This window comes from Pimephales promelas, chromosome 4 (genome assembly GCF_988280905.1).
Source record: "Pimephales promelas chromosome 4, fPimPro1.hap1.1, whole genome shotgun sequence".
Lineage (NCBI taxonomy): Eukaryota > Metazoa > Chordata > Actinopteri > Cypriniformes > Leuciscidae > Pimephales > Pimephales promelas.
Genome location: NC_142772.1, coordinates 49,608,049 through 49,625,129, shown reverse-complemented (window position 1 = coordinate 49,625,129; position 17,081 = coordinate 49,608,049). Strand labels below are relative to the sequence as shown.

The 17,081-nt window shown below is 42.6% G+C and overlaps 2 protein-coding genes across 2 annotated transcripts; both read right to left on the bottom strand.

Moving 5' to 3' along the window:
* Window positions 1-4,660: 4,660 nt before the first annotated feature.
* Window positions 4,661-6,817, bottom strand: LOC148981782 (general transcription factor II-I repeat domain-containing protein 2A-like). The gene has a single exon (XM_089129741.1). The coding sequence runs from the start codon at window positions 6,721-6,723 to the stop codon at window positions 4,903-4,905; it is 1,821 nt and encodes a 606-aa protein (XP_088985867.1). The 5' UTR covers window positions 6,724-6,817; the 3' UTR covers window positions 4,661-4,902.
* A 3,992-nt stretch (window positions 6,818-10,809) lies between these two features.
* On the bottom strand, window positions 10,810-12,390 carry LOC148981781 (general transcription factor II-I repeat domain-containing protein 2-like). The gene has a single exon (XM_089130706.1). The coding sequence runs from the start codon at window positions 12,388-12,390 to the stop codon at window positions 10,810-10,812; it is 1,581 nt and encodes a 526-aa protein (XP_088986832.1).
* Between the last annotated feature and the right edge of the window lie 4,691 nt (window positions 12,391-17,081).

Sequence of the window (17,081 nt, the reverse complement as noted above, 5' to 3'; positions counted from 1 at the left end):
TGAGCGCAAAAATGGAGGCTCTAGACCCTTCCAGAGCTGAGATATGGAAACTCAAAATTTCGACCCGAAAAAAAAACGACAGTGTTACCCCTTACGTTTTTTTTCGTTTTCGGGCGAAAAATCAAGTTTCTCCAATCTTCTCAAAACTCTGGATTATGATAGAGGGCCGCGAGACTTTGACCTGAGCGCAAAAATGGAGGCTCTAGACCCTTCCAGAGCTGAGATATGGAAACTCAAAATTTCGACCCGAAAAAAAAACGACAGTGTTACCCCTTACGTTTTTTTTCGTTTTCGGGCGAAAAATCAAGTTTCTCCAATCTTCTCAAAACTCTGGATTATGATAGAGGGCCGCGAGACTTTGACCTGAGCGCAAAAATGGAGGCTCTAGACCCTTCCAGAGCTGAGATATGGAAACTCAAAATTTCGACCCGAAAAAAAAAACGACAGTGTTACCCCTTACGTTTTTTTCCGTTTTCGGGCGAAAAATCAAGTTTCTCCAATCTTCTCAAAACTCTGGATTATGATAGAGGGCCGCGAGACTTTGACCTGAGCGCAAAAATGGAGGCTCTAGACCCTTCCAGAGCTGAGATATGGAAACTCAAAATTTCGACCCGAAAAAAAAACGACAGTGATACCCCTTACGTTTTTTTTCGTTTTCGGGCGAAAAATCAAGTTTCTCCAATCTTCTCAAAACTCTGGATTATGATAGAGGGCCGCGAGACTTTGACCTGAGCGCAAAAATGGAGGCTCTAGACCCTTCCAGAGCTGAGATATGGAAACTCAAAATTTCGACCCGAAAAAAAAACGACAGTGTTACCCCTTACGTTTTTTTTCGTTTTCGGGCGAAAAATCAAGTTTCTCCAATCTTCTCAAAACTCTGGATTATGATAGAGGGCCGCGAGACTTTGACCTGAGCGCAAAAATGGAGGCTCTAGACCCTTCCAGAGCTGAGATATGGAAACTCAAAATTTCGACCCGAAAAAAAAAACGACAGTGTTACCCCTTACGTTTTTTTCCGTTTTCGGGCGAAAAATCAAGTTTCTCCAATCTTCTCAAAACTCTGGATTATGATAGAGGGCCGCGAGACTTTGACCTGAGCGCAAAAATGGAGGCTCTAGACCCTTCCAGAGCTGAGATATGGAAACTCAAAATTTCGACCCGAAAAAAAAACGACAGTGTTACCCCTTACGTTTTTTTTCGTTTTCGGGCGAAAAATCAAGTTTCTCCAATCTTCTCAAAACTCTGGATTATGATAGAGGGCCGCGAGACTTTGACCTGAGCGCAAAAATGGAGGCTCTAGACCCTTCCAGAGCTGAGATATGGAAACTCAAAATTTCGACCCGAAAAAAAAACGACAGTGTTACCCCTTACGTTTTTTTTCGTTTTCGGGCGAAAAATCAAGTTTCTCCAATCTTCTCAAAACTCTGGATTATGATAGAGGGCCGCGAGACTTTGACCTGAGCGCAAAAATGGAGGCTCTAGACCCTTCCAGAGCTGAGATATGGAAACTCAAAATTTCGACCCGAAAAAAAAACGACAGTGTTACCCCTTACGTTTTTTTTCGTTTTCGGGCGAAAAATCAAGTTTCTCCAATCTTCTCAAAACTCTGGATTATGATAGAGGGTCGCGAGACTTTGACCTGAGCGCAAAAATGGAGGCTCTAGACCCTTCCAGAGCTGAGATATGGAAACTCAAAATTTCGACCCGAAAAAAAAAACGACAGTATTACCCCTTACGTTTTTTTTCGTTTTCGGGCGAAAAATCAAGTTTCTCCAATCTTCTCAAAACTCTGGATTATGATAGAGGGCCGCGAGACTTTGACCTGAGCGCAAAAATGGAGGCTCTAGACCCTTCCAGAGCTGAGATATGGAAACTCAAAATTTCGACCCGAAAAAAAAACGACAGTGTTACCCCTTACGTTTTTTTTCTTTTTCGGGCGAAAAATCAAGTTTCTCCAATCTTCTCAAAACTCTGGATTATGATAGAGGGCCGCGAGACTTTGACCTGAGCGCAAAAATGGAGCCTCTAGACCCTTCCAGAGCTGAGATATGGAAACTCAAAATTTCGACCCGAAAAAAAAAACGACAGTGTTACCCCTTACGTTTTTTTTCGTTTTCGGGCGAAAAATCAAGTTTCTCCAATCTTCTCAAAACTCTGGATTATGATAGAGGGCCGCGAGACTTTGACCTGAGCGCAAAAATGGAGGCTCTAGACCCTTCCAGAGCTGAGATATGGAAACTCAAAATTTCGACCCGAAAAAAAAACGACAGTGTTACCCCTTACGTTTTTTTTTCGTTTTCGGGCGAAAAATCAAGTTTCTCCAATCTTCTCAAAACTCTGGATTATGATAGAGGGTCGCGAGACTTTGACCTGAGCGCAAAAATGGAGGCTCTAGACCCTTCCAGAGCTGAGATATGGAAACTCAAAATTTCGACCCGAAAAAAAAACGACAGTGTTACCCCTTACGTTTTTTTTCGTTTTCGGGCGAAAAATCAAGTTTCTCCAATCTTCTCAAAACTCTGGATTATGATAGAGGGCCACGAGACTTTGACCTGAGCGCAAAAATGGAGGCTCTAGACCCTTCTAGAGCTGAGATATGGAAACTCAAAATTTCGACCCGAAAAAAAAACGACAGTGTTACCCCTTACGTTTTTTTTCGTTTTCGGGCGAAAAATCAAGTTTCTCCAATCTTCTCAAAACTCTGGATTATGATAGAGGGCCGCGAGACTTTGACCTGAGCGCAAAAATGGAGGCTCTAGACCCTTCCAGAGCTGAGATATGGAAACTCAAAATTTCGACCCGAAAAAAAAAACGACAGTGTTACCCCTCACGTTTTTTTCCGTTTTCGGGCGAAAAATCAAGTTTCTCCAATCTTCTCAAAACTCTGGATTATGATAGAGGGCCGCGAGACTTTGACCTGAGCGCAAAAATGGAGGCTCTAGACCCTTCCAGAGCTGAGATATGGAAACTCAAAATTTCGACCCGAAAAAAAAACGACAGTGTTACCCCTTACGTTTTTTTTCGTTTTCGGGCGAAAAATCAAGTTTCTCCAATCTTCTCAAAACTCTGGATTATGATAGAGGGCCGCGAGACTTTGACCTGAGCGCAAAAATGGAGGCTCTAGACCCTTCCAGAGCTGAGATATGGAAACTCAAAATTTCGACCCGAAAAAAAAAACGACAGTGTTACCCCTTACGTTTTTTTCCGTTTTCGGGCGAAAAATCAAGTTTCTCCAATCTTCTCAAAACTCTGGATTATGATAGAAGGCCGCGAGACTTTGACCTGAGCGCAAAAATGGAGGCTCTAGACCCTTCCAGAGCTGAGATATGGAAACTCAAAATTTCGACCCGAAAAAAAAACGACAGTGTTACCCCTTACGTTTTTTTTCGTTTTCGGGCGAAAAATCAAGTTTCTCCAATCTTCTCAAAACTCTGGATTATGATAGAGGGTCGCGAGACTTTGACCTGAGCGCAAAAATGGAGGCTCTAGACCCTTCCAGAGCTGAGATATGGAAACTCAAAATTTCGACCCGAAAAAAAAACGACAGTGTTACCCCTTACGTTTTTTTTCGTTTTCGGGCGAAAAATCAAGTTTCTCCAATCTTCTCAAAACTCTGGATTATGATAGAGGGCCGCGAGACTTTGACCTGAGCGCAAAAATGGAGGCTCTAGACCCTTCCAGAGCTGAGATATGGAAACTCAAAATTTCGACCCGAAAAAAAAACGACAGTGTTACCCCTTACGTTTTTTTTCGTTTTCGGGCGAAAAATCAAGTTTCTCCAATCTTCTCAAAACTCTGGATTATGATAGAGGGCCGCGAGACTTTGACCTGAGCGCAAAAATGGAGGCTCTAGACCCTTCCAGAGCTGAGATATGGAAACTCAAAATTTCGACCCGAAAAAAAAAACGACAGTGTTACCCCTTACGTTTTTTTTCGTTTTCGGGCGAAAAATCAAGTTTCTCCAATCTTCTCAAAACTCTGGATTATGATAGAGGGTCGCGAGACTTTGACCTGAGCGCAAAAATGGAGGCTCTAGACCCTTCCAGAGCTGAGATATGGAAACTCAAAATTTCGACCCGAAAAAAAAAACGACAGTGTTACCCCTTACGTTTTTTTTCGTTTTCGGGCGAAAAATCAAGTTTCTCCAATTTTCTCAAAACTCTGGATTATGATAGAGGGCCGCGAGACTTTGACCTGAGCGCAAAAATGGAGGCTCTAGACCAGGGGTGTCAAACTCATTTTGGTCTGGGGGCCGCATACAGCTTAATCTGATCTCAAGGGGGCCAGACCAGTAAACTCATAGCAAAATTACGTAACTAACAATAAGTCCTCTTTTTTGGTGCAAAGTAGTAAATTATAAAAATCTTTATATTAAATGAATTGTTCTTCTACAAAATATATTATGAACAACCTAAGAGTTTTTAAGAAAAATATGTGCAATTTCAACGACACTATTACTTAGTTTAACTAACATTTATTAAAGTGCATTATGTATAAAAGCTCACAGTACAATGTCACAAAACATTTAGTGACACAGTTTTGTGGACTTAAAAACACTGTCCTGCATGTTAACAAATCAAACACATCAAAATATAGAAATTATTTAAAATGCATTTTCCAATTCTGGGAAGCAATTCTGAACACATGAATTGACTCCACACACTTAAAATCTTAAGTGGCTACTGTTTAAAACAGAAAATTGATTAAAAAGAAAATTAAATGCCTTGTTAATGCATAACATGTTATAAAAAAAACTCACATACATATGGTATGCATAAGAAATAATATTTTACTCTACAAAACCCTTTTGTAGTAAATTTGTTGCTGACTAGCACTGACTTTTACAACAATTACTACAGCAAATATTAATTTCACATGTTTATTTGCAGCATTCCATAGGATTTAATCTTGCTCTGTATTTGTCCCTGAAACTTGGCATCTTTTAGCCTGCACAAGTGCATCAATATCAGGCATCATATCCTGAGTAGCAGCCAATTTCAGAATCTCATTTAAGTGCTTATGTGTGAGCTTTGAGCGCAGCTTCGTTTTATTAATGTTCATTACTGAGAACACTTGCTCACACAGGTAGGTAGTCCCAAACATGCACAACATTTTTGCAGCCAGTGCTGTTAATTTAGGATAGCCTGGCAGGAGATACTGATAAAATGTGTCCAAGCCCACAGAGGCAAATTTGTCCTTCAATTCTACATTACACTGCAAATCAATTATTTCAAGTTGCATGTCAACAGGCACATCAGAAGCTCTGACTGTGAATGGTGAGCGAAAAACTGCGAATTCTGTCTCGAGTTCGTTAAAGACCTGAAATCGTTTCTCAAACTCCTTCAGCAACCCTGAAATCTTGTCTTTGTACTGTCTCATGTCAGGATTAACGCTTGCTGCGCACACATCTCTTAGACAGGGGAAATGAGCAGGGTCACCGCTTGCCAGCTGCGTCTCCCATAACGTGAGCTTTAACTTGAATGCACGTATGCTGTCATAATACTGTGTTACAATTTTTTTGCGTCCTTGCAACATTTTGTTCAGATTATTCAAGTGCTCTGTAATATCAACCATAAATGCAAGGTCCTGCAGCCACAGTGGGCACTGTAATTCCATAATAGGTTTACCTTTTACCTCCATGAAATGTCCGATTTCCCCACGTAGATCAAAGAAGCGCTTCAGCACAGCACCTCTGCTTAACCATGTTACTTCAGTGTGGTATGGCAGACCATGGGTAATGTTACAGTCACTGAGAAGGCTGTCAAACTGACGATGATTGAGACCTCTGGCTCGGATGAAATTAACAGTCCGGACAACCACCTCCATGACGTGATCCATTTTTAACGACTTGCAGCATAATGCCTCCTGATGCAAAATGCAATGAAAGGTCCAAAAATCACCCCCTCCATTTGCGGCTTGTACTTTCTCTCTGAACTTTGTCGCAGCACCTGCCTTTTTCCCGATCATTGACGGCGCACCATCTGTAGCCAGGCTTACGGCGCGGGACCAGTCCGCCCCGACTCTGTCCAGCGCTCCAACGACGGAGCGGAAAATGTCTTCAGCTGTTGTGGTGTCGGTCATAGGCACCAACTCAAGAAACTCCTCAGTGACAGTCAAAGTCTCGTCAACACCACGAATGAATATGGCCAATTGAGCGACATCCGTAATATCAGTACTTTCATCAATTGCAACAGAAAATGCCAGAAATGACTCCACTTTGCGTTTCAGTTGGCTGTCCAAATCTGCCGATAGTTCCGAAATCCTGTCTGCCACGGTATTTCTCGTCAAGCTAATATTGGCAAAAGCTTGTCGCTTCTCAGGACAAACAATTTCGGCAGCCTTCAGCATGCAAGTTTTGACGAACTCACCCTCACAGTACGGCTTTGATGCTAATGCTATTTTGCTAGCAATTAGGTAGCTGGCTTTCACGGCCGCATCACTGGCCTCTCGGCTCCGGGTAAAAACAGATTGCTGTTTCCTCAGACTCGCCAACATTTCATTTACCTTCTGTCGTCTCAGTTCTCCATGCAAGCTGTTGTATTTTTCGCCATGCTGAGTTTCATAGTGGCGCCGAATATTATATTCCTTAAGCACCGAAACTTGCTGCATGCAAACAAGGCAAACGGGTTTCCTATTCACCTCCGTGAACATATAGGAAGAGGTCCATTTTTCTTGAAAGATCCGACACTCTGTGTCTACTTTTCTCTTTTTTGACAAAGACATTTTGCAGATGAGGGTGCCAGGCAACAGAAACGCGTGTAAAACGATAGAACCAAATGCCACTTAAAGGCCAATTACTGACGCTCAGGGTTTTTTTTTTTTTCTCATATTGCAGATTTATCCCCGGGCCGGACTGAACCCCCTGGCGGGCCGGTTCCGGCCCGCGGGCCGTATGTTTGACACCCCTGCTCTAGACCCTTCCAGAGCTGAGATATGGAAACTCAAAATTTCGACCCGAAAAAAAAACGACAGTGTTACCCCTTACGTTTTTTTTCGTTTTCGGGCGAAAAATCAAGTTTCTCCAATCTTCTCAAAACTCTGGATTATGATAGAGGGCCGCGAGACTTTGACCTGAGAGCAAAAATGGAGGCTCTAGACCCTTCCAGAGCTGAGATATGGAAACTCAAAATTTCGACCCGAAAAAAAAACGACAGTGTTACCCCTTACGTTTTTTTTCGTTTTCGGGCGAAAAATCAAGTTTCTCCAATCTTCTCAAAACTCTGGATTATGATAGAGGGTCGCGAGACTTTGACCTGAGCGCAAAAATGGAGGCTCTAGACCCTTCCAGAGCTGAGATATGGAAACTCAAAATTTCGACCCGAAAAAAAAACGACAGTGTTACCCCTTACGTTTTTTTTCGTTTTCGGGCGAAAAATCAAGTTTCTCCAATCTTCTCAAAACTCTGGATTATGATAGAGGGCCGCGAGACTTTGACCTGAGCGCAAAAATGGAGGCTCTAGACCCTTCCAGAGCTGAGATATGGAAACTCAAAATTTCGACCCGAAAAAAAAACGACAGTGTTACCCCTTACGTTTTTTTTCGTTTTCGGGCGAAAAATCAAGTTTCTCCAATCTTCTCAAAACTCTGGATTATGATAGAGGGCCGCGAGACTTTGACCTGAGCGCAAAAATGGAGGCTCTAGACCCTTCCAGAGCTGAGATATGGAAACTCAAAATTTCGACCCGAAAAAAAAACGACAGTGTTACCCCTTACGTTTTTTTTCGTTTTCGGGCGAAAAATCAAGTTTCTCCAATCTTCTCAAAACTCTGGATTATGATAGAGGGCCGCGAGACTTTGACCTGAGCGCAAAAATGGAGGCTCTAGACCCTTCCAGAGCTGAGATATGGAAACTCAAAATTTCGACCCGAAAAAAAAACGACAGTGTTACCCCTTACGTTTTTATTCGTTTTCGGGCGAAAAATCAAGTTTCTCCAATCTTCTCAAAACTCTGGATTATGATAGAGGGTCGCGAGACTTTGACCTGAGCGCAAAAATGGAGGCTCTAGACCCTTCCAGAGCTGAGATATGGAAACTCAAAATTTCGACCCGAAAAAAAAACGACAGTGTTACCCCTTACGTTTTTTTTCGTTTTCGGGCGAAAAATCAAGTTTCTCCAATCTTCTGAAAACTCTGGATTATGATAGAGGGCCGCGAGACTTTGACCTGAGCGCAAAAATGGAGGCTCTAGACCCTTCCAGAGCTGAGATATGGAAACTCAAAATTTCGACCCGAAAAAAAAACGACAGTGTTACCCCTTACGTTTTTTTTCGTTTTCGGGCGAAAAATCAAGTTTCTCCAATCTTCTCAAAACTCTGGATTATGATAGAGGGCCGCGAGACTTTGACCTGAGCGCAAAAATGGAGGCTCTAGACCCTTCCAGAGCTGAGATATGGAAACTCAAAATTTCGACCCGAAAAAAAAAACGACAGTGTTACCCCTTACGTTTTTTTCGTTTTCGGGCGAAAAATCAAGTTTCTCCAATCTTCTCAAAACTCTGGATTATGATAGAGGGCCGCGAGACTTTGACCTGAGCGCAAAAATGGAGGCTCTAGACCCTTCCAGAGCTGAGATATGGAAACTCAAAATTTCGACCCGAAAAAAAAACGACAGTGTTACCCCTTACGTTTTTTTTCGTTTTCGGGCGAAAAATCAAGTTTCTCCAATCTTCTCAAAACTCTGGATTATGATAGAGGGCCGCGAGACTTTGACCTGAGCGCAAAAATGGAGGCTCTAGACCCTTCCAGAGCTGAGATATGGAAACTCAAAATTTCAACCCGAAAAAAAAAACGACAGTGTTACCCCTTACGTTTTTTTTCGTTTTCGGGCGAAAAATCAAGTTTCTCCAATCTTCTCAAAACTCTGGATTATGATAGAGGGTCGCGAGACTTTGACCTGAGCGCAAAAATGGAGGCTCTAGACCCTTCCAGAGCTGAGATATGGAAACTCAAAATTTCGACCCGAAAAAAAAACGACAGTGTTACCCCTTACGTTTTTTTTCGTTTTCGGGCGAAAAATCAAGTTTCTCCAATCTTCTCAAAACTCTGGATTATGATAGAGGGCCGCGAGACTTTGACCTGAGCGCAAAAATGGAGGCTCTAGACCCTTCCAGAGCTGAGATATGGAAACTCAAAATTTCGACCCGAAAAAAAAAACGACAGTGTTACCCCTTACGTTTTTTTTCGTTTTCGGGCGAAAAATCAAGTTTCTCCAATCTTCTCAAAACTCTGGATTATGATAGAGGGCCGCGAGACTTTGACCTGAGCGCAAAAATGGAGGCTCTAGACCCTTCTAGAGCTGAGATATGGAAACTCAAAATTTCGACCCGAAAAAAAAACGACAGTGTTACCCCTTACGTTTTTTTTCGTTTTCGGGCGAAAAATCAAGTTTCTCCAATCTTTTCAAAACTCTGGATTATGATAGAGGGCCGCGAGACTTTGACCTGAGCGCAAAAATGGAGGCTCTAGACCCTTCCAGAGCTGAGATATGGAAACTCAAAATTTCGACCCGAAAAAAAAACGACAGTGTTACCCCTTACGTTTTTTTTCGTTTTCGGGCGAAAAATCAAGTTTCTCCAATCTTCTCAAAACTCTGGATTATGATAGAGGGCCGCGAGACTTTGACCTGAGCGCAAAAATGGAGGCTCTAGACCCTTCCAGAGCTGAGATATGGAAACTCAAAATTTCGACCCGAAAAAAAAACGACAGTGTTACCCCTTACGTTTTTTTTCGTTTTCGGGCGAAAAATCAAGTTTCTCCAATCTTCTCAAAACTCTGGATTATGATAGAGGGCCGCGAGACTTTGACCTGAGCGCAAAAATGGAGGCTCTAGACCAGGGGTCACCAAACTTTTTTCTCTGGGGGCCACATTATCGTTCCTGACTGTGATGGGGGGCCGGGGCTATATAAAATAGAATTGTGTGACCAAGACCAAACTGACCACCAGCAGGCCTCATAGTAGAGATTACTAGCCTGGCACAGCCATATTTGTTTATCATTAATAGTTGTTTGCAAAAGTAGTAATCGAGTCTTCACACTTTGTTTTAATTTGAAATACCACAGATTTTCCATTTATTTATTTTCGAATACAAATAACATCAAACCTGTCAAGGTAAGAAACATCTGCCTAGTTGAGGTGAGTGGCACTGGTAAGGATGAATGAAAAATTATAAATTATAGGTAGGCCTGTTACTATTTATAATAATTGTGTACAGCACTTAATAAAGGTCAAATAAATAGGCCTATAAAATAAAATAAATAAATAAACATTGAAATTATAACAACATGAGTAATAGAACTAGTCAGCTCTTATGCCTATCCAGGTGAGCATGCTCAGTAAACATTTTTTAGGTCAAGGTGAAAATGAAATGAGCAGTAGGCTAAAAACTAAATCACAACAGTAATACAGAATAGTGGGAATCACAATCAGTAGGTGAGCTGGATTTGTACTTGTTGATGAATTGTGTCTTTGGGATAGGGTCAGCAACAGCAATCTCCTCTCCTCACTTCAGGGTGCCTTCTGGAGCCCTGGCATGGGGGGATGACAGACTGAACACAAGAAGCACAATATTCAGTAAATGGCAAGATGTGCTGCTGTCTGCTTTTATCTGTGACATAATTTTACAAATTAATAAAACATAAATGACATAAATTAAAAAAAAATCAACTTTTAAAAATTTTAAAAAACAAAAATTTAAATGTGATTTATGTGACATACATTTAAAAATTTCAATTAAATACATTTTTTTAAATTAAAATGAAAAGCCTTCATATTTTATAGCAATTGTATTGTAAAATCATTGTGCTTACCATATCAGTGTGAACTGTGTGCTTGCTTCTGGCTGGTGAGAAGTTCAATGTCTGGTTGCAGTCTAGTGGTAGCCAGTCTCAAGGTCTGATGCAAGTGCTTATCTGTGAGTCTGTTCCTGGTTGGATTCTTGGTTTGCTTCATGCGGGAAAAGGTTTGCTCACAGATGTAGGTGCTGCCAAAAATTGTCGACATCCTCATTGCATGCTGTTTGATGTTTGGGTAGGTTTCCTCTGGGAGCGCAGCATAGAACTCAATGAGACTGTCAGACTTGAACGCGTCTTTAAGGATATCACAATTCTGCAACTCGGCAAGTTCAAACTGAAGAGAGGGAAGGGCATCATTTATGTCGGCAGCAAAGGGGTTCTGGAACAAGCGTATTCCTTTACTGTTGACATGAAGCTCACGGAACCGCGCACTGAACTCTCCCTGCAGCATTTCCAGCGCATCCTTGCACTTTTCGACTGGGAACGGGACAGCTGGTTTCTCAGCGCAATAGCTTTGGGTGGCAGGGAGATGCGTGAAGTCAAGCTTTTGGACCTGTCGCACAAGCAGTGCTAGTTTGACTTCGAACGCTTTGATGTGGGAATACATGTCACTGATTAGCTTCCCTTTTCCTTGGAGCTGCACGTTTAGGTGGTTCAATATTTCAGTCACATCAGTTAAAAACGCGAGGTCCCATTTCCATTCTGGCTCAGTCAGCTCTCGTACCGTTTCACCTTTAGACTGCAGGAAGGTGTTGATTTCGGGTAGCAGGTCATAGAAACGGCGCAACACTCTGCCTCGGCTTAACCATCGGACTTCTGTATAGTACAGCACATCCTCGTAGGCAGACTCAAGCTCGGAGAGAAAGGCCTGGAACTGTCTGTGTTTCAGCCCATGTTTTCGGATGTAGTTAACACAGTGCACAACCACCTTCATGACAGACGCCCACTTAAGAACTTTGCAGCATAGTGCTTGCTGGTGAATCAGACAGTGGACTTGTAGTGGGGGGGTGAGACCTCGTTCCTCAAATTCGCTGTTCAAGCGCCCTACTAGCCCCCTCGATGTGCCAACCATACTAGGTGCGCCATCCGTAGTGATGCTGGCCAATTTAGACCAGTGTAGATCCAACTCTTCCATTGTTTTGCACACTTGGACAAAAATATCCTCGCCTGTCGTTGTACCTTTGAGACTTTTTAGAGCTGCCAGCTCCTCAGACACTTCAAAACTTGCGCTAACTCCACGAATAAAAATGAGCAGTTGTGCTGTGTCCTGCACGTCATTGCTCTCATCCACGGCCAAAGCAAAAAACTCGAATTCTGACGCTTTCTTAGTCAGCTGGTCATACACATTGTCCCCCAAATCTTCGATTCGCCTGGTTATAGTAGTTGCGGAAAGACTCACCGTGCTGAGCGCATCCTTCTTGTCGGGACACACCTCCTCGGCCACAGCAAGCATGCATTCTTTAACAAAGTCCCCATCAGTAAACGGCTTTCCGTGGGTTGCTAGTAGGTGAGCTACCTTATAGCTAGCTCGGACAGCAGCCAGGTTGACCTGAGTTTGGCGAAGGAAAAGATTCTGTTGTGCAGCCAGCCCGCCTTTCATCCTCTGAATCCTGTCTTCTCTTGCTTGCCCTCGCAAACTAGCATACTCTTTGTGGCGCGTTTCGTAGTGACGACGCAGATTATATTCCTTGAAAACCGCCACACTTTCTTTACATATGATACACACCGCACGGTCCTTACACTGAACAAAAAAATAATCGTTTGTCCATTGTTCTTTAAAAACTCTACACTCTCTATCAACTTTTCTTTTAACACTTGCCATTTTGCTGTCTGACAGTGACAGTTCTGAGGTAACTGATGTTACGATGGTAACCGAGTAGTTCTCTGCGCATGCGTTGTCTGGCACTGCTTTATCTTGAGCACTTTCAGGGTTACGAAAATTCGACAAATATAGTTAATTTTATAACTAAATATAATTTTTAACTGAAAAAAAAATCAACAAAATACCAGATGCAGACATGTTATTATTTTCCAAAAAGCAATTTAAAAAAAAATAGGCCATGACGACTTTTGGGGATTGCCGGTTCAAGTAGTGGGGGGCAGAGGGGTTGGGGGGCCAGTCAAAGGGGTGTGGCGGGCCTGATTCGGCCCGCGGGCCTTAGTTTGGTGACCCATGCTCTAGACCCTTCCAGAGCTGAGATATGGAAACTCAAAATTTCGACCCGAAAAAAAAACGACAGTGTTACCCCTTACGTTTTTTTCCGTTTTCGGGCGAAAAATCAAGTTTCTCCAATCTTCTCAAAACTCTGGATTATGATAGAGGGCCGCGAGACTTTGACCTGAGCGCAAAAATGGAGGCTCTAGACCCTTCCAGAGCTGAGATATGGAAACTCAAAATTTCGACCCGAAAAAAAAAACGACAGTGTTACCCCTTACGTTTTTTTCCGTTTTCGGGCGAAAAATCAAGTTTCTCCAATCTTCTCAAAACTCTGGATTATGATAGAGGGCCGCGAGACTTTGACCTGAGCGCAAAAATTGAGGCTCTAGACCCTTCCAGAGCTGAGATATGGAAACTCAAAATTTCGACCCGAAAAAAAAACGACAGTGTTACCCCTTACGTTTTTTTTCGTTTTCGGGCGAAAAATCAAGTTTCTCCAATCTTCTCAAAACTCTGGATTATGATAGAGGGCCGCGAGACTTTGACCTGAGCGCAAAAATGGAGGCTCTAGACCCTTGCAGAGCTGAGATATGGAAACTCAAAATTTCGACCCGAAAAAAAAACGACAGTGTTACCCCTTACGTTTTTTTTTCGTTTTCGGGCGAAAAATCAAGTTTCTCCAATCTTCTCAAAACTCTGGATTATGATAGAGGGCCGCGAGACTTTGACCTGAGCGCAAAAATGGAGGCTCTAGACCCTTCCAGAGCTGAGATATGGAAACTCAAAATTTCGACCCGAAAAAAAAACGACAGTGTTACCCCTTACGTTTTTTTTCGTTTTCGGGCGAAAAATCAAGTTTCTCCAATCTTCTCAAAACTCTGGATTATGATAGAGGGCCGCGAGACTTTGACCTGAGCGCAAAAATGGAGGCTCTAGACCCTTCCAGAGCTGAGATATGGAAACTCAAAATTTCGACCCGAAAAAAAAAACGACAGTGTTACCCCTTACGTTTTTTTCCGTTTTCGGGCGAAAAATCAAGTTTCTCCAATCTTCTCAAAACTCTGGATTATGATAGAGGGCCGCGAGACTTTGACCTGAGCGCAAAAATGGAGGCTCTAGACCCTTCCAGAGCTGAGATATGGAAACTCAAAATTTCGACCCGAAAAAAAAACGACAGTGTTACCCCTTACGTTTTTTTTCGTTTTCGGGCGAAAAATCAAGTTTCTCCAATCTTCTCAAAACTCTGGATTATGATAGAGGGCCGCGAGACTTTGACCTGAGCGCAAAAATGGAGGCTCTAGACCCTTCCAGAGCTGAGATATGGAAACTCAAAATTTCGACCCGAAAAAAAAACGACAGTGTTACCCCTTACGTTTTTTTTCGTTTTCGGGCGAAAAATCAAGTTTCTCCAATCTTCTCAAAACTCTGGATTATGATAGAGGGCCGCGAGACTTTGACCTGAGCGCAAAAATGGAGGCTCTAGACCCTTCCAGAGCTGAGATATGGAAACTCAAAATTTCGACCCGAAAAAAAAAACGACAGTGTTACCCCTTACGTTTTTTTCCGTTTTCGGGCGAAAAATCAAGTTTCTCCAATCTTCTCAAAACTCTGGATTATGATAGAGGGCCGCGAGACTTTGACCTGAGCGCAAAAATGGAGGCTCTAGACCCTTCCAGAGCTGAGATATGGAAACTCAAAATTTCGACCCGAAAAAAAAACGACAGTGTTACCCCTTACGTTTTTTTTCGTTTTCGGGCGAAAAATCAAGTTTCTCCAATCTTCTCAAAACTCTGGATTATGATAGAGGGCCGCGAGACTTTGACCTGAGCGCAAAAATGGAGGCTCTAGACCCTTCCAGAGCTGAGATATGGAAACTCAAAATTTCGACCCGAAAAAAAAACGACAGTGTTACCCCTTACGTTTTTTTTCGTTTTCGGGCGAAAAATCAAGTTTCTCCAATCTTCTCAAAACTCTGGATTATGATAGAGGGCCGCGAGACTTTGACCTGAGCGCAAAAATGGAGGCTCTAGACCCTTCCAGAGCTGAGATATGGAAACTCAAAATTTCGACCCGAAAAAAAAACGACAGTGTTACCCCTTACGTTTTTTTTCGTTTTCGGGCGAAAAATCAAGTTTCTCCAATCTTCTCAAAACTCTGGATTATGATAGAGGGTCGCGAGACTTTGACCTGAGCGCAAAAATGGAGGCTCTAGACCCTTCCAGAGCTGAGATATGGAAACTCAAAATTTCGACCCGAAAAAAAAAACGACAGTGTTACCCCTTACGTTTTTTTTCGTTTTCGGGCGAAAAATCAAGTTTCTCCAATCTTCTCAAAACTCTGGATTATGATAGAGGGTCGCGAGACTTTGACCTGAGCGCAAAAATGGAGGCTCTAGACCCTTCCAGAGCTGAGATATGGAAACTCAAAATTTCGACCCGAAAAAAAAACGACAGTGTTACCCCTTACGTTTTTTTTCGTTTTCGGGCGAAAAATCAAGTTTCTCCAATCTTCTCAAAACTCTGGATTATGATAGAGGGCCGCGAGACTTTGACCTGAGCGCAAAAATGGAGGCTCTAGACCCTTCCAGAGCTGAGATATGGAAACTCAAAATTTCGACCCGAAAAAAAAACGACAGTGTTACCCCTTACGTTTTTTTTCGTTTTCGGGCGAAAAATCAAGTTTCTCCAATCTTCTCAAAACTCTGGATTATGATAGAGGGCCGCGAGACTTTGACCTGAGCGCAAAAATGGAGGCTCTAGACCCTTCTAGAGCTGAGATATGGAAACTCAAAATTTCGACCCGAAAAAAAAACGACAGTGTTACCCCTTACGTTTTTTTTCGTTTTCGGGCGAAAAATCAAGTTTCTCCAATCTTTTCAAAACTCTGGATTATGATAGAGGGCCGCGAGACTTTGACCTGAGCGCAAAAATGGAGGCTCTAGACCCTTCCAGAGCTGAGATATGGAAACTCAAAATTTCGACCCGAAAAAAAAACGACAGTGTTACCCCTTACGTTTTTTTTCGTTTTCGGGCGAAAAATCAAGTTTCTCCAATCTTCTCAAAACTCTGGATTATGATAGAGGGCCGCGAGACTTTGACCTGAGCGCAAAAATGGAGGCTCTAGACCCTTCCAGAGCTGAGATATGGAAACTCAAAATTTCGACCCGAAAAAAAAACGACAGTGTTACCCCTTACGTTTTTTTTCGTTTTCGGGCGAAAAATCAAGTTTCTCCAATCTTCTCAAAACTCTGGATTATGATAGAGGGCCGCGAGACTTTGACCTGAGCGCAAAAATGGAGGCTCTAGACCCTTCCAGAGCTGAGATATGGAAACTCAAAATTTCGACCCGAAAAAAAAACGACAGTGTTACCCCTTACGTTTTTTTCCGTTTTCGGGCGAAAAATCAAGTTTCTCCAATCTTCTCAAAACTCTGGATTATGATAGAGGGCCGCGAGACTTTGACCTGAGCGCAAAAATGGAGGCTCTAGACCCTTCCAGAGCTGAGATATGGAAACTCAAAATTTCGACCCGAAAAAAAAAACGACAGTGTTACCCCTTACGTTTTTTTCCGTTTTCGGGCGAAAAATCAAGTTTCTCCAATCTTCTCAAAACTCTGGATTATGATAGAGGGCCGCGAGACTTTGACCTGAGCGCAAAAATGGAGGCTCTAGACCCTTCCAGAGCTGAGATATGGAAACTCAAAATTTCGACCCGAAAAAAAAACGACAGTGTTACCCCTTACGTTTTTTTTCGTTTTCGGGCGAAAAATCAAGTTTCTCCAATCTTCTCAAAACTCTGGATTATGATAGAGGGCCGCGAGACTTTGACCTGAGCGCAAAAATGGAGGCTCTAGACCCTTGCAGAGCTGAGATATGGAAACTCAAAATTTCGACCCGAAAAAAAAACGACAGTGTTACCCCTTACGTTTTTTTTCGTTTTCGGGCGAAAAATCAAGTTTCTCCAATCTTCTCAAAACTCTGGATTATGATAGAGGGCCGCGAGACTTTGACCTGAGCGCAAAAATGGAGGCTCTAGACCCTTCCAGAGCTGAGATATGGAAACTCAAAATTTCGACCCGAAAAAAAAACGACAGTGTTACCCCTTACGTTTTTTTTCGTTTTCGGGCGAAAAATC